The sequence below is a fragment of the Salminus brasiliensis genome, chromosome 1 (assembly GCF_030463535.1).
Source record: "Salminus brasiliensis chromosome 1, fSalBra1.hap2, whole genome shotgun sequence".
Taxonomy (NCBI): Eukaryota; Metazoa; Chordata; class Actinopteri; order Characiformes; family Bryconidae; genus Salminus; species Salminus brasiliensis.
In genome coordinates this window covers 54,475,368-54,495,765 of record NC_132878.1, presented here as the reverse complement: position 1 = coordinate 54,495,765, position 20,398 = coordinate 54,475,368, and the positions used below count along the sequence as shown (strand labels likewise).

Genomic DNA, 20,398 nt, shown 5'->3' with positions numbered 1-20,398 from the left:
AGACTCTAGATCCGACAGTTCAGGATTATCTCTGTTTAGCGTTTTCTGATGGCTTTTGCTCACTCCAGAGCTTAATCAAATGCAATTACAGACACACAGATTTGGCGATCGTTACAACTTAAAAGTAGTCGAATGCATTCATTAGAAAGGGGTGTCCACAAACATTTGGACATATAGTGCACGCGTGAGTATGTGTTTCTATACATGTATATGGCAACCTTGAAGTGTGACAGCAGGTTGTCTAGTAGGGGTGGGAGGGACTGTAGAGCATATCTGCAGTTCTCAGCAACTTTCCCTATTGTCATGTACTCAAGCGACCCCCCACCATTTCTCCTCTCCACATCCCCTGCCACACCCTCCATCCCATTGTGTGTACAAACATGCTCACTCAGTCATTCACTCATCTACCCCTCGATTGGCTAATTCCTAGACCACCACTGCCGCACAAGTACATGGCAACCTTGAAGTATGACAGCACGTTGTGTTGAAGTGGTGGGAGGGGCTGTAGATTGTATCTGCAGCTCCAAGCAACTTTCACTAACAACCGAATAAGTGTGTCAGCACTAATGACGAGTCATCAGAAAGGCATTGTGACCCACCCAATTTTTTCTGTTTAAACAGCCAAGTGTCACTACACCCTTTGTGTTCATGTGTGTTTGTGTGAGCATACAGGAACACTCCTGTTTTTGCAATGGGCTATAAATAGGCCTCCCCTCTTCATACTCACCTTTTATTATAGCCGAAACTGCTGTAAACAATATTAAATACCCAGTGTGTGTGTGTGTGTGTGGGGGGGGGGGGTAAGGCTAATGCACCTGGACAGAACCATAGTTTCTTTAGAAACCAAACTGCTTCAATAGTAGTGCATATGAAGCATTTTATTAGGATGATCTGGGAATTAGCCAAATGAGGGGCAGGCGAGGGAATGCCTGAGTGAGAATGGTCTCTCACACACAAACACACAAAATGGTATGGAAGGTCTAGCAGGGGAAGGAAGGAGAAAGAGAAATGGTTCCACCAGCCAGGAAGCAAGAAACAAGCTCAAAAATCTGTGTCTCATACCTTTATCTTCTGCAGGATTTATGCACTTATGTAGCCTCCACTGTCTACTGCTGCTGGACACCTGCACAATGTGGAACTCCCGAACTCCTGCTTCACTCTAAGAACAGACAGAGTTATGATGTTTACAACCCAGGGACTGATTGCTTAAATAATACCCATAATGCTACAACTTGCTTGATACAAACAAAAATGCACAGGTCTTATTTTTCATGACAGATCTACTAGAGGCACTCTGATCATGAGTATGCAGAGTGCATTTTTAATAACATTGCAATATATAAATCACAGAAGTGAGTGCCATTAATTCTGATTCCTTTCTTTTTTGAACAATCTAGGTATGTAAGGAAGGCAACTGTATTTTATTTCTTTTGGGGTATTTTATTTTGGTCAAGGGAAGAATGGTTTGTGAGTGGGGAGTCTTTGGCTTTAGCCCACCCAAACATGAACAGGTCTCCTTAATATAATTTCTCACCAAAAATAAATTTTTGACTTTAATCAGAGTGTGTTGTGCTGGTCATTTAATTTGTTATTGTTTCATAGACCTCTGCCGTCTTCTAGAGAATAAGGGTTATTTTCTCTCCATGCCCCAGAGGATGTAACAGCGATTTTTTTTTGGTTGGCAAATATCCAGCTTTTTAGTTTATGTTGAGGTTTATTATGAGGCCGTGACTTATGTCTCATGAGACGGTCACATACGTTTGTTAGGCGCATACAGTAAAGAACGTCCTCCTTAAATAAAACATGAGATCTTGACAAAGATTTAAGTCAGCAAGACAAAAACCTCCTAGGTGAATGAATAAGCATACAGTGTTAATGTTCTCCACGTCCACAAACACCAGCATGTTGCCGCTCCGCTCCTCCTCTCTCTCCTCCCTCCTGCCTCTCCCTGGCAGCGTGTTACTGCGGCATGCGGTCGCCTTCACGCTGAGCGAACGGCTTGCACAGATAAAGGATGTGTGACGTAGCACTCTGTGACTGCGAGAAGGAGGGAGACAGACAGAGGGGTGGGGGTGAGAGGGAGAGAAAGTTGCATCATGTGAGACGAGTCATTTAAGCATGTGGGCTCTGGAAGTAATTTTCCAACTCTTAATGATGTTACAAGCTAATTATGTTGTAAAAGCCATAAAGCATGTTTCCAGATGAAAGCTCACTCACTTAACCATGAATCAAGCACTTAACGTCTCTACACAGTAGTGTGAAGCACTACAGCACACCTACAGCTCATGTCAATAAAAAACAATTACAAAAAAAGGAAGCTGAAGCATTAGCATTTTGTAATTAAAATGCTGTGAAAAAAACCCCTGCAAGAACTATGTATCGCCATAATACGCCTCAGTCCACTTGCTACTTTCACTATTGTTGACACTATTGTTGCACCTCAGCTTGTCCAGAAATGCATGGGTAAAGCGCGTCCTCAATAGTTAAGGAATGCATGAGCAATTCATGTGGAAGGCAAAGCTCACTGAAAACGTAAGCAAGTAAAAGATGAACGGATCTTCTAAAGGCACAATGTTAAAGGTGAATCGCTCTGTTCAACATTTTAGAGAAGATCAGCGTAGAGGGTAGAAAAGGTTTGCAAATGTTTGAGTACCACAGAAGATAGGAGCTCACATAACTTTCACCTCTCAGACCTTTACAAAATGACTTCATTAGGAAACTTCAAAGCTCAAAGAAGTTTTGAGCTTTGAAAGAATTGTTTTTTTTTTTTTTTAGATAAAGTGAAGATTTTTCCTAGAGAACTGCTCGCAGGTTTGCTAGACGTAAACCTTTCCTGCATCTTCCCCACTAAATTCAGCGGCAGAACTTTTCTAAACAAGGAACATCTAGGTACAGGGAAGAATGGGTTTAAATAAAAAAAAATAATCATAAAAAAAAAAAAAAAAAAAAAAAAAAAAAAAAAGATGATGAGAACCTCTACAGCAGGAAACTGATCCCACACACACCTCTGATTAGACAACAGACTACCTTAAGAGGTTCTTAAATTCTTAAAATTAAATATAAATCTTTAACTTAAAAACCCTTTGAAATCGGACATCGGCAGGAACGACAAACCTGTCAAAACTAATCAGCTTAGTAATAAGCCCTTCCTAAGTTAGTGTGTATTAGTCAGTTAGTGCATAAATGGGGAAAAGCTGACAAGAAGAATTAGGGTAAGACTCCAAAACCAAGCCTGGAAACCGCTGGCCTTAATCATAACATAACCGTTCCTTTTGGTGCACATACCTGAGCTTAGCATTTTTCTCCAAACTCTCGTAGTAAAACAGGAAGTGGATCTCATGCACTCCCTCTCGGTCAGGTCCTCTGAGCCACAGTGGGATTTGCAGCGCCTCTCCTGGTCCCAGCACCCCTCCTGTTAAAGGAATATCCACCACCACTGGTCTATCGCCCCCGTTAACGCCAAATGTTGCCGGGGACACTAGCGTCACCGTGGCATCAGATGGGGGCGTGGCCATAGTCTTGTATGCAGAGCAATGCTCGGCAGCCGTGGGAGTATTGGGAGTTAGGTCAGAGGCAGCGCTGCCAAAGGTGAAGAACTCCGGGTGCGTGGAGGCCACCCGCAGCCCAGCAAGAGGAACCGCGCTCACGTTGACAAATTCCACCCACGCTTTCCTGATCTCACCACACAGCAAGCTCGAAGGGAAATTAATGAAGAACACCTGAGGCAGGGAGAGAGGGACAGAGAATGAGAACAAGGAGGGGAAGACAAGTTTCTACATTACCATCATTGCCTGCTGTAATGGGTGCCTCACTGATACAGTCTGGCTGCCGTAACTGTGGCAGGGGCCGTGCTTAATGCTGACCAACTTCTAGGCTATGCACACTTGCGCACATACACGGCATGGACGGCTCATATGGCCAATAATCAAATTACAATATATATTTTCAGAGTCACTGAACATTTAAATATTACATGCATTTCTTTATACTGGATTTCTGAATATTAATATTGAACCCTAAAGAAATGGGTTATTGTGGTTTAATAAAAAAAAAGGCAGATATACATGGGACACTAAATAATGTCACTGCACTGTGGCTGACTATTTTTAAACATTACAGCATACACTATACAAGCAGTAAATTTGCCAAGACAAATATAAAATAATACAAAATAAATATTAATAGTAAGGAATGCCTGTGTATCCGTGTCCATCTAATACTGTGTCCAAAAGTTTGTGGAATACTAATAAGAGTCCCTTGCATGCAGCCTACTTTCTGTACCTTCAAGTAATATTTTAATGAAGGTTTTTGAGCAAAACATTTTTCAAATAAGATGTGCGAAGTGTGAAGAGCCTGTAAATGAACCTCCACATAATTGTAAAGGAAAAAACTGAACATACTAATATCGCTACTGTTTAATGAAAAACAGGCATTTTTGCCAGTATTTGGTTTTCTCCTTTTTGAACCCTGTATCTGCTCTGTACACTGCACAAATAATTCTGGATGAATGGACCAATAGAAAAGCTCTAAATTACTCAGATTAAACTCTTATTTTACATTGACTTCCATTTAAAGTAAAGAAAATTTTTGCCTTCTCCTGTAAAATCAAAAATCATTTGAAGATACATGGTTTTCATTGGACAGCAATGATATGAGTCTTTGCTGCTCATCTTCACTGTTGAATCCACCAAGGCTCAAAGCACCCTCACACATTCCCCTAAACACACTCCTATCTCTTCTCTCCCAACCTACATACCTCCAGCAAGGGCATCGGAGGGGTGATGACAGGGTCCAGGCGCCGGTCTGGTCCATGTCTGACAGAGGTCTTCTCCTCTTTGGTCATGTTGAGTCTCGGCCCCTGAATCTCCAGGTCCTGCCGCCCGCGCACAAACATCAACTGACTGCCTGCAGTTCACACAAAGCACAAATGCAGACGTGTTAAACACAATACAACGAGAACAGAACTGAGCAGCTGAGTGGAAACAGAGAGAGAATATTTCAGCAAACCAGTAACAGACACAAACAATGCTTGATTGAACGCTCCACTAATTGGAATGCTATTTACACTTAGATGATTGATTATTGCACACATCCTTAAGTATTAATTTCATTGCTCTTATCTTTATCCGTTGGGTAAAAGGCTACACAAAGTAATTCTAATCTTGATCAGACGGCAAAATGACGTGGGGGGCAGTGGTGGTTAGAGCTCTGATCTATTGAAGACAGGGTTGTGGGCTCGATACCTGGGCACAGCAAGCTGCCACTATTGGGCCCCTGAGCAAGGCCCTTTATTCTCTTCGCCCACCAGGTGCGCAGCAATGGCTGCCCGCCGCTCTGGGCATTTGTGCTTACTGTCCACTGTGTGTGTTTCACTGCACAGACAGGTTAAAGGCTGAAGCCAAATTCCATCTGGGTCAGAAAATGTCACAAATGGTGTATATGGTTTTATGTGTTTTATGTTTTTTGTATATGGTCTCGTCTTAGGAGAGAGGAAGTTGTTATTAAAATGGCCCACAAACTACATTTTTCTGGTATATCAAGGTTCACTTATTATACCTTCATATGTTTATGCACCAAATCTAAATAACTTGGCCATTTGCCAAACTCTCCCTTCTGCCTAAGAATTACTTGTTCTGCGGTTGTTACTGTGCCTTTAAGACTTATGCATGTAAATAAGCCATGTTCTCAATGGATCCCCTGTATTGTTCTTTGTTCAAAAAGCCTTTTTGACATGGCTAGACACGATTCCTCCAAGCATTTTGCAGAGGTGAAATTCTTTAGGTCCCGAAAGTAAAAGTCCTCCACAGCAATTGGACCACCTCCCTGGACAGCTTGTTGGGTCAAAGCAGAGCTCTCCAAACAGTAGGAACAAGGTCCTGAAGAGAATCTTCTCACCTCCGTATGAGGATGATTCCAGGAATGAATTTTCTAGCTCTCAGATTAATAGCATGCCCGTTTAACTGTTTTGGCTTGGTTTGTGTGTCGTACCTTCACTAGTGCTGTTGTCCTCTTCTCGAGTGCCCAGGTTGTAAACCACACCAAGAACACGCAGGTCTCCTGTTTTATGTGGGAGCAGCTTCAGTCGAGCCTGAAGGACACAGAAATAGAGCACTAAAATTAGACAATAACAGAACATTAAAAAGATAAACATAAAATTGCAATTTGTGGGTCAAACAAACTCTCTAAACAGAGTGAACCAGCAACCAGTGAAGAAGAAAAAAAAAAGAAACAAAAAAAGACTCTCACCACTTTAGTCTCTTCCGGACCGAGAGTGAACTCTGGAATGACTTCAGTGCTAATAAGATCATTGAGCGCTGTGGCCTGGAACACAAGTACCACACAGGGAGGCTTAAATAACCACAGCTTATTAAAATGGAGAAAACCTACACTCATCGCTTCCAAACCTGGTTGTACAGCTGCAGTGGTCTTACTTTGCCTGCGGCTGCCTCCTTCTCGTTGGTGATCGTTTCTCCAAGCGTGCCTCCTTGAGGTCCAGAAAAGTCTTTTGCTGTAAACTTCCACAAAAGGGACAGGTCGGACAGAGCCAGCGGAACCTTTAGAGGGTTGCGGAATACCACCTCTACAAAGATGGGTTCTGAAGCAGAACAAGAAAACAGAATAGACGTGTTGGCAGCACTATTTACAAATTTATTTATTTATTTAACCAGTCACAAACAGAGCACAGAAAGGCTGTAACAGACTGCTTTTAGATGTGCATCTTAAAAAAATGTAGAACTTCAGTATAAAAACAAATATAAGTTTAAAAAATATATATTTTATTAGTCAGTCATTTTTAAAGAAGAATGCATCTGTGTTATTGTGCCATCTCCAACATAAACTGGCTGGTTCACTGGCTGTCTCAGGTTCACTGCATACCAGGAACACCTCAACACCTGCCTGATGTTTTGGAGATGCTCTGACCCAGTAGTCACAATGGCTCAGATTCTTGCACTTGCCCACTTGCATCCTGCATTAACACATCACCTTCAAGGACTGACAGCTCACATGCTGCCTAATATACCTACTCCTTGACAGATGCCACTGTAGATGAAGCTAATCAGTGTTAATGAACCAGGTCCGAATCATGTCAAAAAGTAGAGAGAAGATTAGTTCACTCTCCTTTAACATTACACTACAAAAGCCCCTCTCCACACCCATCCTGCTGTGAAAATCTGATACACTAGCCTTCTAATGATTCAGAGACCGCAGAGTTCATTTAATGAGTCTCCAGTGAGACCACTGGGAAGCTTAAGCACTAGAGATAGTGTGAGTAAACCATAGAGTGAGTAAGGTAAAACCATGGGCTCATTCAAATTTATTAGTTTTCATATTTTTGGGGGGAAATGGCTTGTAACATGTGCAGTGACGGAATTATTTATTTTAGTCTAATTAAAAAAAAAAATAAATAAAAAAAAAAAAGCCCTATGGGACATCAAATCCCATTTGACAGAAAGAAATAATCACCATGCTCCTATTACCAAACCAGTGTGTTAAAGGAAAATGTACTGAAGGCAATATTAAATTGAACACAGATGCGTATGACCTTTAACATCACTAGCTAATATTAATATTTGATAATTGTATTGAAGAACATGGACAGAATAAAAAAGCCAACTTATGCAAATGAGCGCCTCAGGGAAACAAAAACACAAACACCAAAGAAAGTTCAACTCCCAGAGCTAGTGGTGGCTGGAGGGATGAAAGAAGTGCACTCGTACCTTCTACCACAGCGAGAGGGTAGCGCAGGTTGTCCGTGTGGCTGCTCAGGCAGTACTGTGTGGGCTGGAAGCTGATAGGCACGCTCCCCCTGTTGGCCACAGCCACCACTTGCTCCTCCAGTTCAGTCCACAACTGGGCCTGATCCCGGTCATAAGCATGATCCAGCCACACGTGGGTGGCGGCTTGCTTTTCTCCTATTACACACATGCAGACATTCAGTTAATTCCAATATGAAAGAAATGAGACTTATGTCCATACACCAAGTGTCCAAGACATGACTATAAAGATACAAGGATAATGTAGCAAATAGGTTAACACAGACTAGCATTGTACCATATACCAATAACTCACTATACCTAAAATCATCATAGCACAGCTTATATCAACTTGTGAGGCAATCTCAAAATTGATTTTGTTTTTTGTTTTTTTTAATGTGGTTCTGATATGCATACGCATGCACCTTGTTTGTTTCGGACCTACAGTTTTTTTTTTAGTTTGGCCTGAACCAAAATAGCAGGTGTAAAAAGATGCTGCAGATCAAGTTTAACCATCATCCGGTTTGTTTGCAGTGCGAAAACACTTGTTTGATGGTACACACTTTCAAACCATTTACAGGAAGTTGAGGCAGACCTCCCCCAACCCCCCCCCCCCCCTCCCCTTTAAGCAACAGAAGGAAAATATTTTAAAAGAGAAATAAAATGAGCTGTGGTAGCACACAGGGAAAGGAGATAAACAACTCAAATGGTTAACTTTAACATGTCCACATGAGATGCATCCCCTCTATAAACCAGTCCATGTGAAGTACAGCGCCTGTGTGTGTGTGTGTGTGTGTGAGATAGAGAGATATATATATATATATATATATATATATATATATATATCTTATTACAATGCTCACTATTACTGCAGCATATGATGAAGCTTGGCAAAGCAGGAATGGAGTAAGATATATAGAACACAGAACTTTGGGTACATTAAGCCTTCAAAAAAATGCTATCCTACAGCCCCCCCCCCCCCCCAGAGTATGATCATTGTTCGACCAACATGGCAAACTCTTTACATCCCATCAAGATCATCCACCATCTGAGACTTTTAGTGGTCTTCCAGTGCTCTGTGCAAAAGTCTGGACACCTTACAGAGCCTGGACCAACAACCAGTTTGGCAAAAATCACAGATCATGAGTGGCCTTTCAGTTCTTGTAGCTGGAATTATTTCCTTCACTCCTCTGTGCACATGCTGACCTAGAACCTAGCACATGCTGTTAAAGCACACAACACAATATAAAAAAAAAAGCAATCAGCTTCCAGCTTCCTAATAAGTTTCATTCTTACAAATTAAAAACTCAAAAGGTACACTGATGTCTATAAATAGCTGCTGCTTCCTGCTTACTGGCCAGCATGTCCAGTGACTGACAATTGTGCTTGTACTAAGCTGCAGGAAACTAATGCCACTTTCTGCCTGGATCTGACTGCTCATGCACAGTAAGATAGCTAGTCAAATCTACTTTGGCTTGTTTTTGTCCAGCTGGGCTTAAATAAACACTGGAGATTTTTATTTTGGTTTATGGGCGTTCCAAAAGAAACTAGGATATATCGTGTGCAGGGTGTGTGCTCTTACCTTCTGCAAGTCTGCGCTCATGGCCAAAGAATACACGTGTCTGAGCACTATGAAGGCAAGGCAGCGGGAGCTGAGGCAATGAACCCTCACTGGATGGCTGACTCACACTCTGAGAACATATAGATTAAAAGATGGAACAATTATAGAAAATACATAGTGACAAATAATAATAATAATAATAATAATAATAATAAATGTTTAAATATACATTTTATTTTTTATTTGAAAAACATTTTATTTATAGGCACCTTTCAGGACTCAAGGTCACCACACAAAATAATAATAATAATAATAATAATAAAATCAAAAGGGAGCAAGCTACAGACTAAAGATCTGAGTCTGGCTGGGTCTGTTTATGTGAAGGAGCTGGCAGTACTGTCGGGAGTGAGAGAGGGACGAAGACAGTTAATGTGTCAGAGATAGAAATATGCAGACCGTGGTTATGTTATTATATAGTTAAAGGAGTAGAAGATGAGCTTTCAGAAAGTTTTTGAAATACTATAAGCTGTTCTAAAACTTTTCTTGGTCTTTCAGACCTCAACTTGACCTCCACCATTTCTGTTAACTGACATTTCTTAAAAGTTTATGAAAAGAGGAAACTACCACCAGAAAACGCTTGGCTATCTTCACATAGTCTTCTCCTGCTTTGTTGGCAGGAGTGCTACACGGCTGTGTAGATGAGCCCAAGGCTGCTGATTGTTGGGACAAGGTTAGAAGAGTCAGAGAAATTTGCATCCCCTGGCCTTTCCTAACGAGGATTGTGGGAAGCGCCATAGCACTAAAAAGCTAAATAAGGTCTGAGACCTTGGTAAGTTGTCCAAGATTGCACATCACTTTGGCTGCCCTTCTGCATTATGCCCATTTTTTTCCCCCCCTCTCTACCAGGAGACGTGTGCATTTTTAAAAATGTCCCTATGCATTACAATGCGTCTTATGACGGTCCCCTCATTTAATTCCTTTCTTGCTTCAGCATGTTCCTTTCACTTCACAGGATTTTTAATATCTTCCCATCTGACGTGTGGTCTCTATACATCCAAAGCCATTCGCTCATGCCCAACGCAGCATCCTGTATGTCGGATCTGGAAGCCTTTCGCATTCAGATAGAGTGAAGGTATCGTGCTGAAGCAAGTGTAAGAGAGTAATGAAATCTGTCTGGTGTGTCACTGCATGAAGGACTATTTGCTGGTTGGGCTGTCGCCATGGGACAAACCCACTGACCCTGCAGTAAAGCGTTACAGAGATGCACTGTCCTGTGTGAGAGCTGTGTAGAATCTTAATGGCTGCTTCATCCAGGGGCTAGAGTTCATCACACTAATCCGTTTTCCCGCTATGATACAGCTGTCATACACTACTGCACTTACAGGTCAGATATAATAAAGACCAAGCGTCTCACCCTCTTAGTCACTAAAGTACACATAAGAGTCAAATCCCTGCATCATATTTATCTACAGACCAGAGACGGACACCTTTGGTACAAACCTCTGCAAACCTTAGCCTGTCACTGTAGTTCACCTAACAAAAAGACTAATCATAAAAACACTCGCTCACCCTCTGAATAATTACAAATTGTTTCAAGACACCACACGTACAAGAAAACACACGTTTCCACCATTTTCCAGGATTGTGAGGTGTAACATTTTGGTATAGGAGGTAAATAATGGCTTTACAGCCAAGTCAAGTGAACATAGTAAATGCTATAAATTATCCTATGTCTCATTCATGAGTGCTAAACATGTACAATTGTTCTCCTAACTGACAGCAAATGACCTAGACTTAAAATAGCTGAGTGATGCTAGCTAGCAAAAAATAAATTGTTTAGGCACATGCATGTTAAGCAGTGTCCTAGTCATAAATAATGACGCAACAAGAAACAATAATGAGCAACAAGGTCAATAGATAAAACCGATCTTCACTTTATGGCATTATTCTTTAAAAATGTCCAATAATAAATAAGCAAATAATTTAGCGGCTGCTAATGTAATCATCTAGGCCTGTGTTGTATCACATTCTGATCTAGGATGACTTATGGCTGTACAGACAGAAAGAGATCTAAGAAGCTTGATGAAAATGTGAAACATGAAAATACTACCCCCCCTCCCAAGATTTGCAGCAGATGGCCCTTTACAGCTACAATAGTCAGTCACACAGAACATATATGTAGGGTTGAGTACAGGAAGAACAACAAAAGAGAATGAAGTGGGTCAGTTTTCAGAGTGCTGACTCACTCTCTCACAGCCCACTTTTCAATTTTCTTTTAATATAGATTCTCCTTTTCCAGGGAAAAAAAACAAAAACAAAAACACACACTTAGGGTATTGCAAAGGTGTCATAGAAAAGAAGAGTCCTCTCCTGTCAAAGGAGAGCTCTACTGCAAAGTGAGAAACCTGGCTCTTAAATGTGTAACATGTGAGAACATACATATATATATATATATATATATATATATATATATATATATATATATATATATATATATATATATATTATAAGGCTATAATATTATAATAAGGCTAATTATTATATTATATATTTTTTAGCCTGCTGTCGCTAGAAACACATCAGTGCTAAGCATTTGTGCTGTCTGTGAAGCATCTACATTTATGACACAAAATAAACACTAAACTATAACCAGTCTGAAGAAGTGTTTTAGTCTTCTGTAATGGTGCTTCCACACAGGTCCTTAGATCAGTTAGTCAGAAGCTAGTAAATTACAAATGCTGTATGCTTGGCCACGTGTATACACTGCATTTCATACAGGACTGGCTTTCCACCGGTCCAATCCTACAAAGTCACGAAGTCTAGCTTGGGAGATTAGCAAGCATCTAGGACAGCCTGATGTATATGCGTCAGTAACTAAACATTCATTTACTGATGAGTCATTGTTCATCTTAAACAAAACTACATAACAATACCCCCATATTCACTACAGTTCTCAGAAAACCTTGCAAATCCAGCGGCTTACTATGCGTTCCCACCAGCAGGTGAGAAGTGCGTGGTGTGTAAGCCCCTTACCTTGTAGACATAGAGGTATTCCCTGAGGAAGGCGCTCTGCTGGCTGGCCGTCTGCTTGCTGTCGTTGATGAGAATGTGCCGGAAAGCGGCCACAGCGTTCTCGGGCTGACGCAGTGTGAAGGACTGCCGGCCGATGGTGAAGTTGATGTGGTCTTCAGCAAGAGTCCAGCCCTTCCCCTTATATACTTGCATCGCCTGGCAGTAACAACGCAACGCATGCCGCTTCTACAGACAGTAAGACACACATACACAGAAATGGTACTTTAATAAAGGCTAAAAATCGTCATTTAGGAGTTAGAAAACCAAGGTTAAGTAAGAACAGTATAGCAGGGTTGAGAACAAAAGGCTGGGTCTTACCTGTCCGGCTTTGCTGTAGCGATGGCCTGACAGGATCATGTGGAATGCAAACTTTCTTACCATGGGGCTGCGCATGTTAATGAAGCAGTGAGCTGCCTGCTCCAGTAAAAGTGCACTCCGCAGATCAGAATCCTTGCAGAGACAAGGTTAGGAATTCAAACAAATTTTAATAACAAACACACACACACACCCCTTTAATAATAAATAAATGAATAAAAAAAAGGAGCCGCATTAAAACTATAGGATATATACACTGCAAGCATGCATTGTGCTTTACTTTTGGAGTAAGAAACAGAAATGACAACTATTGCACACAGTCTCTCAGACGTACACACACGTAAGCACTTTACCTCGCTAGTCATCTTGATTAGGAGAGTGGCAGCGTCAGAGTACTTGGTCTGACTCTTCAGCACCTCGGCACTTAACAGAGCACAGCGCTCAGCCAGGACCATGTTCCTGTAGCAAACAGACACACGCCCACACTTAATAGCTTGCAGCGTCGGCACATGGCTAACAGAAGCAGTCAAGGCACGTGCTCTCCCAATTCAATTCCTTGGGGGGGGGTGGGCTTTTCCTCTTTGGACATTTTCACACCTGCACTTTTTAGTCTGTTTCAACCAGACTCTGGTTTGTTTTCTCCCTTGGTGTGATTCTTTTGGCCAGGTGTGAACACAGTAACTGCACTCGGATGCAGACCAAAACAACCAACCTTGATATGTCCCAACTATCAGGTGTACTCTAAAAGGTCAAGCTAAAAGGCTCCCATACTGCTCATATAATTACTACAGCTACGAACAAACGCAATCTCTGCCATTGCTCCATGTTAAACTGCACAGAAATAGAAATATTAGTCTAGAACCCAGGACTTCTGTATTTACTTTCTTGCTCCCATCCCAGAAATGTCTGAACTCACATGGTTTGTTGTGACATTTGGGATGTTCGAATTTTATCTGGTGCGAAACAAACCAAACCAAGGGGAAAACGCTCCACGTTTACACACTTTCACTGATTCGGACCAGAGCAAGCCAACCGTGGGTGTGAAAACGGCCTGTTTTTCAGCATCCCCTCCAGAAAATACCGGGATTCAAAGTCACTGAAAAGTGAGGTTTTTGAAAACGCCATTTTCAAAGGTTCTCATGCGGCCAGGACAAAAGCAGCTTCCTGAAAATGCTGACAACACGATACCAACCACACCAAGTCGATGCTAAAGGTTAACTGGGATTACACTTCCATTAGACTGAATCATAAGGTACAGCACTGAGTTTTTCTAAACTGGGTGTCAAAATAACTGGAAGCATTTAAAAAAATCTGACACATAACAGGATAATATAGAATTGGAAAAAGTCCACTTCTCTGCCTGATCAGAAGAGCATGGATGTTTCACAAGCCATGTTTCCATTCAAAGCATTTTTGGCTAGAAACATTTCAGTACTTCTAAAAGTTTGCCGATGTTCCTCTTTTAGCGAACAGAAAGGCTGCATCCCAAATCATGCATAATCACACTACACGATTAAAAGATCACACCACCATTAAATGTTTGTGTAGCAGTTTGTGGTTTGGGACATAAAACACTCAGCACAGCTGAGAGGCAGGTTTGACTGAAAGGACAGAAAAGATTTTAGGAATGCCGACACATGAACTAAAACGGCTATCCCTTGATTTTTATTAGGGAAAAAAGTCAGTTACTAAAGAAGTTACAAAGTCAGTTACAAAAAAATAAATAAAACACTAAATAAGTTTGCATTTGGGGGTGCTATGTTATGTGCTATGTTCATAGAGAAATAATTTCTGTCTGTCTGTAATCTCGTAAGATAGCTACAAAAGGAGAGGAATCCAGCTATAACCTGCTGCAACAGCTGTGCATATGCATGCTAAACATATAAATGGAAAGGGGGGGAAACAACAACAACCCCCCCAGACAGACAGACAGACAGAAGGGTCCGTACTTGCAGACGTCTCGATAGGTCTGGATAGCCGTCTCCATGTAGTGTGCAGGGTACGGCCTGGGAGCACCGCTCTGCAGAAACGCAGATACAGCAGCCATCTCCTACACACACAGACAGAAAAGAGGTTTTTTTTTGCCTGCAACATCGCCAGAGTGCATCAGTGTTCGTGCATCTGCCTACATCTAACAATGTCTTACAAGTGCTCCTGCAGCATACAGCATGGCTTGGTCAGAGAGGAAGTCCTTCTTGGCAGTGTGGTAGCAGCTATAGGCCAGCTCATAGTGCTGAACAAGGAAGCACAGATCAGCCATCTTCCTGATCTGCAGCTCCGGAGCTTCTGGGGGATATCTGGGGTCAGAAGGGTCACGCGTCAGATCAGCATTTAGTAAAGTAGTTGTATACCTGTGTAGTAGTTGTAACCTGTTAATCTGTCACATGAAATCTGTCATATGAAATCTGTCAAACATCCATTTGTTTTAAATATACAACACTGTGAAATCCTCCAGTCTTAATTTGTTCTACTGGCTACAACATGGCATTCGGTGCTTGGGCCCCAGCGACTAGCCCGAATAGTGCACAATCAACCGAGGAGAAAGAGGGGAGGACAGAGATGATATGATATATGATGTATGATTTTTAACAATGATCATTTACACACAAAGCATTTTTGAAGCGAAGTGCCACTATCCGATCTGCGCCGTTGGCCTGACAATCAGTCAGGCCAATGACGATCTGATCGACATGTATTCTGAATGACGAGGGATTTGATACCATTTCTTTTTCCATATAATGCCACTACCACAATTTAAAAAGCTATTTTGTTCAAAATGCATGTTAATCCCAATGCAAATATTTTAACAACAAGCTACTACTACCACCACCCCCCCCTCCCTTATTCATCACCTCTGGTTAAACTATTAAAGGGTAAACACCAAAACCAGTGTATTTGCAAAGCTCAGTACTGTGTACTCAGTACTGGAATGCTCCCTGCTCTCCGTCTTTTCATTTACTTCCTGTCTCATTCCATCAAAAAGAGTTTATTACAAAAATGAAAAAAAGTAGTCATGATAAATTAACACCGGTGCAGATCGGACAGGGAATGCAGACTATATTAACTTTGCGGCGTACCTGGAATAGTTTTTCGGTGTGCCCATACTGAACTCTCTTACATGCCCTATAAATTTATCGATTAGGCAACACATCGAGGTTCTGTAAATCGTGCTGTTCGTCTAAGATTTTGTACGGAGGTAGCATCACTGACGTCATGCTCAAGTTTAGTCCTCGGGCACGGTATGGACTACGCTAGTCAATCAAACCGGATTCTGAGGGTGGGGAACGTGTACTGTACAGATCACCCACTGTGAGTACACCTCAAATCAATGATCTTTGTGTATGCTTTCAAGTATAACGCAATCATTTCCACAGCCAAGCTCTGTTAATTCTGTGGAATAATATGGTGGTTCTGGTGCTGTACTTCAAGGCACATGTAAGAACAGTTTGGAAGCTATGAAGATACTGCTATATAAGAAACTGCTATAGCTAGGAAAAGCTCAGAATGTAATCAGCCTCCCACCACAGTTACTCCTGCTTACTTTAAAGTGAAAGGGCATCACAAACCATAATTGTGTGTGTGTGGAAAAGAAAAGGGAAAAGAAATAAAAGAAATAAAAGAAATGAATGGGCAGCATCAGCACACTCACAGTAATCCTGCAGTGTTCTTTAGTTCAGCAATACTCTTCTCTGGAACTTTCCCTCCCCCAAACCACTTCTTTGTGGCCGAGAACAGAGACCTACTCAATCCTTTCCTTGACACCAGCTAAACAGAAGAGAAACCGAGAGAGCGAGACTCAGCAAAGCAAAGATATAATGGACATGGGCAGTGAATGTGTGCAAATATGTGTAAATACCTGGTCATTAAGCTGGCGAATGTTTTTCTCTATGTGAGGCAGTAGCCCTCTGAAGGTGAACTCCTGGATAAACTGACGGATGCGGTCATGGTCATTAAGGGTCAGACAGGCTCCGTGGGGTGTTGGGGCAGCAACTGGCGTCACTACGCCCTGTTTCTGCATCTTTGCCATGTCCGCACTGTTCACAGCTTCACTGGGGTTGCCAGGGAAACCAGTGTCTGCTGGCTGATCCAGTTTGAGCGGATGGGACTCCAAGACCCCGTCTGAAATAGCAAGGATAGCACCAGATGGCACAAAGAAAAAATAATAAAATACATAGGCCAAAGTGGAATTTAACAATTTCCCAATTAAATCACACTCAGGTAGCCAAGAGAAGGAAAACGTATACGCCGCCAATCAACATCTTACAAACTATATGCCTACATCATCCCACACATGCATCATGTATCATTTGTGGTTTTTGCATAAAATAGCATCCCCCATCCCCCATCAATATTGTAGCCCCATTTTTCTGATTACTTTGGTACTTTGTACTAATGTCAAAACACTCCAGTCTGCTATATAATCCATTTTTCACCTGAGGAGTCAAATCCATCCATTTCAGAGCTGATGTTATTCTCCAAAACATTATTCGACATGGTTTCTTCACACTGCAAGACATGAAACACATAGGTCAGCTAACCGCTCTACAAAATGAGGCTGCACGTGCATGGTTATACTGAGCTCGTAAATGAGCTGTTAAGGCACTCACAGGGCTGTGCAAGTTGGTCTTCTGTAAATACTGACTCCAGGGGTCAGGCATTTGTTCATCTGGTCCGGCAGCATCTGTTCTGGAGTTGATCTTTAACAGGTAGCAGCCCTGAGTACCATACCTCTGCTTCATGTCCTCATACACGGAGTCCGCCCTGCATAGCAGAATGAACACAAGAACGAACCAACAAACGAACAAGAGAGGAGACGTCATTATGGGACAACAACAGGACACAATAAATGAATAAAAGGAAGTGGAAGCTATAATGAGAGGCTTTTATTCTCAAAAGTATTATCACTGTAGTGACAACTCATTGCCTCTTACATTCAGATAATTTGGTATTTGCCTAGAGAACTGCAACAGAGCATGTTGCATCAGACATACAGGCCTCAAGTTCAATCAATGCACTTTTTACTTCCCCAAGAAAAACAGACTTATCTAAATGAAATTAATAGAATAAAGGTTTTCTCTACTTTCTGAAGTACTCTAGCTAGGTTGCAAAATCGCTTTAGTACAAGACAAGGACAAAAGACTCTGTAATGGATGAAATCTTTCATAAATTGTTTAATAAGTTTAACGAATAAGACAAAGTAGAAAAAATCATTCAAACCAAAGACTTTGTAGCCTAATGTGCAAGAAAGTCTTTTTTGTGCAAGAAAGTCTTTTCATGCATTTATACATGAAATGATCCACATGATTTAGGCAAGGGGCAGCGCCTGTGTAGTGTGCGCAAGAGGCACGGCACGCACACTTTGAACTCTCCAGAAAATTACCTGCTCTATTCTCAGAAGGGCTTACTAGCACATCACCCAGGCTCTGTACCATGGGGCCTAGAGGATTAAGTTCGGGTGATGTCCGGAAAAGTTCTAGGTTACCTAGAAAGTCTACAAGGGGCTAAAGAAACCTAAAGCTATTGCTGTCCAGGCTGAGCAACTTTGTTTTACTTTATTTTCACACACATGCACAGGGATTAGATACACAGAGGCCCACCACATTCAAACATCTATTTAAAAAAACAGGCTGTAATGGTGCATAGCTTCAGGTCACTGAGAAAGGAATGCAGGGAATTCAATTCACTATAAAATGTTTCTTAACATAAATCCTCATTTTAAGAAAGCATTTATTAAGACTGCCAGTTGATCTGCACTCATGTGAATGTGAAGAAAATGGTTTAGCTGGCTGAACCAGACTAGAAGAGTTTTCTAAATAAACACTATAGAGACACACAGTTTATTGTTGTGTTACCGATCTAATTCAACCACCAAGAAAAGATCCTTAGATAAAGACACCATGAATATGAGTAGACTGCAACGCCTTTTAATACATTTGTAAATTGTATGACTCGATTCAGAGGAAGCACATTCTAGCTTTTACCCTCTAGCTTTTAACACTGAGATCGGGGAGACATAGCAAGTGAGTGGGGGATTTATAATTGCAGAGAAAATTGTACAAAATCATTTATATTTCTCACACACAGGAAATCTACACCCATTTCTACATAATCAAGAAACTGCAAAAAAAAAAAAAAAATCACACCAACACGCACCTCTGTTCGTCTCCATCGCTGATGTCATGAAGCAGGACGTAGTATTTGAGGGTGTTTGGTATGAACCATTTAGGGTGGGTGTATTCTCCACTGTGCTGGATCCTGTGCTGCTCCTGAGAAAGCTTCAGAAACTGCTCTGTGGGAACGGCTTCACGAGAAGACACCACCAACATACCTACACACACTGCAGTAAAGGAATATACACACTTCTACAGAAGGAGACAATTAGTTTATATGCATTTACATGAACCACTGTGAGCACAGAATCACAATTTCATCATTAATGATTTGTCTCACGAATTAAAAGGTTTACACATTTCTGAAAAGTGAATGGTCAGCTAATGTTTTCAATATTATGTTAATTAATGTGTAATTTATAAACACCATATGAACACTAGCGGTGTAACGGATCACAAAACTCATGACTGCAGGGCCGACACACTAATTTTACAGTTTGTTACACTGTTATGGTTGAACCTCGTCAAATAATTTGCAGTACTCTGAACCCTAGGGGGCAGACCGTACGGATCACGGATCATCTACCATCCATGACACCACTAGAGAATGTACAATAACAAGGCACAGTTGGAGGCTTTACTGGTAATACAATTCGGGTCCTGTATTGTATAAATGCTCAAAATTCAAACCTCAAAAGATTTTATTGGACCAATACATTCAGAGGGTACTCTTTGTATGTGTGAAGAATTAAAGGATACAGGCTAAATAGTGGTTGAGGAACTCATGGTCTGTTGCAGGCATGGACTGTAGAAAGTTCTCCCTGTATGCCTCAAACCATGGTGTTGTTGCTGTGAAGTACACACAGACACACATACATAGGTTACGTAAAACATTTCAGCAAAGCATGGCAGAAGGTGAAGCCCAACTGCACACTGGAAGTCCAGAAAGGAGGAGAGGAACCACTCATTAAATAGAGGGAGGAATTCTGAATTCTGCTCATGGCTGAGGAAGAAACAAGAGAGAAGAGACTTTAACACACAACACTGAAAGAGCACTACAGATAGTAGCACCCCAGTGCTTTAACTTAGGGCTGAAAACTCACAGCTAGCGTTCCGCAAAGGAAAATAGTTGAAAGGGAAAGTCTCTACAGCTTTGGATGTAGAGGTCAACTGTCAGTCTTTTTTATGTTCCACACTAGACACTTCCATTTAAAGGGGCTTAGAAGGCATTTCTAGAGTAGTCAGTGGTTCTGGGATGCATAAAGTAGTAAGTTTGTAACTTTAAGTGAAAAAGTGAAATTTTTGCACACCCACATACAACTATTTTTGCCTCTTTTTTCCCTTTGCCTCAGAATGATATCCACTGTTTTTTCTTATATGGTGGGCAAGTGAAAAACAAAACTAAAAAATAGCTCTGCTCTTATTGGCTGGATTAGGTCATTGCAACATCTCGCAGCCAGTTTTGCGTGGTGAGTTTAAATCACCCTTCTGAGTATAGTGGCATGTTCACCCTTTAATTCTCTTCAATTAGTGAAAAATGGTGGCCATTAGGTAACTGTATGTAGGTTTTTTATAGATCAATATCG

The 20,398-nt window shown here is 41.4% G+C and overlaps 1 protein-coding gene across 2 annotated transcripts in view; it reads right to left on the bottom strand.

Moving 5' to 3' along the window:
- Positions 1-20,398, bottom strand: part of trappc8 (trafficking protein particle complex subunit 8) — a 40,296-nt gene that overhangs the window by 11,497 nt on the left and 8,401 nt on the right. For both annotated transcript variants that reach the window (XM_072682681.1, XM_072682682.1), the window contains 20 exons: positions 19,572-19,661; positions 18,856-19,030; positions 17,310-17,463; positions 17,136-17,208; positions 16,559-16,821; positions 16,352-16,467; positions 14,849-14,999; positions 14,652-14,752; positions 13,056-13,161; positions 12,706-12,837; positions 12,349-12,573; positions 9,337-9,445; positions 7,719-7,913; positions 6,432-6,595; positions 6,247-6,321; positions 5,989-6,088; positions 4,757-4,905; positions 3,286-3,719; positions 1,869-2,037; positions 1,063-1,159 (listed from right to left, as the gene is read on the bottom strand). In XM_072682681.1, the coding sequence (XP_072538782.1) occupies positions 1,063-1,159; positions 1,869-2,037; positions 3,286-3,719; positions 4,757-4,905; positions 5,989-6,088; positions 6,247-6,321; positions 6,432-6,595; positions 7,719-7,913; positions 9,337-9,445; positions 12,349-12,573; positions 12,706-12,837; positions 13,056-13,161; positions 14,652-14,752; positions 14,849-14,999; positions 16,352-16,467; positions 16,559-16,821; positions 17,136-17,208; positions 17,310-17,463; positions 18,856-19,030; positions 19,572-19,661 (3,078 nt within the window). The remainder of the gene's footprint in view (positions 1-1,062; positions 1,160-1,868; positions 2,038-3,285; positions 3,720-4,756; positions 4,906-5,988; positions 6,089-6,246; positions 6,322-6,431; positions 6,596-7,718; positions 7,914-9,336; positions 9,446-12,348; positions 12,574-12,705; positions 12,838-13,055; positions 13,162-14,651; positions 14,753-14,848; positions 15,000-16,351; positions 16,468-16,558; positions 16,822-17,135; positions 17,209-17,309; positions 17,464-18,855; positions 19,031-19,571; positions 19,662-20,398) is intronic.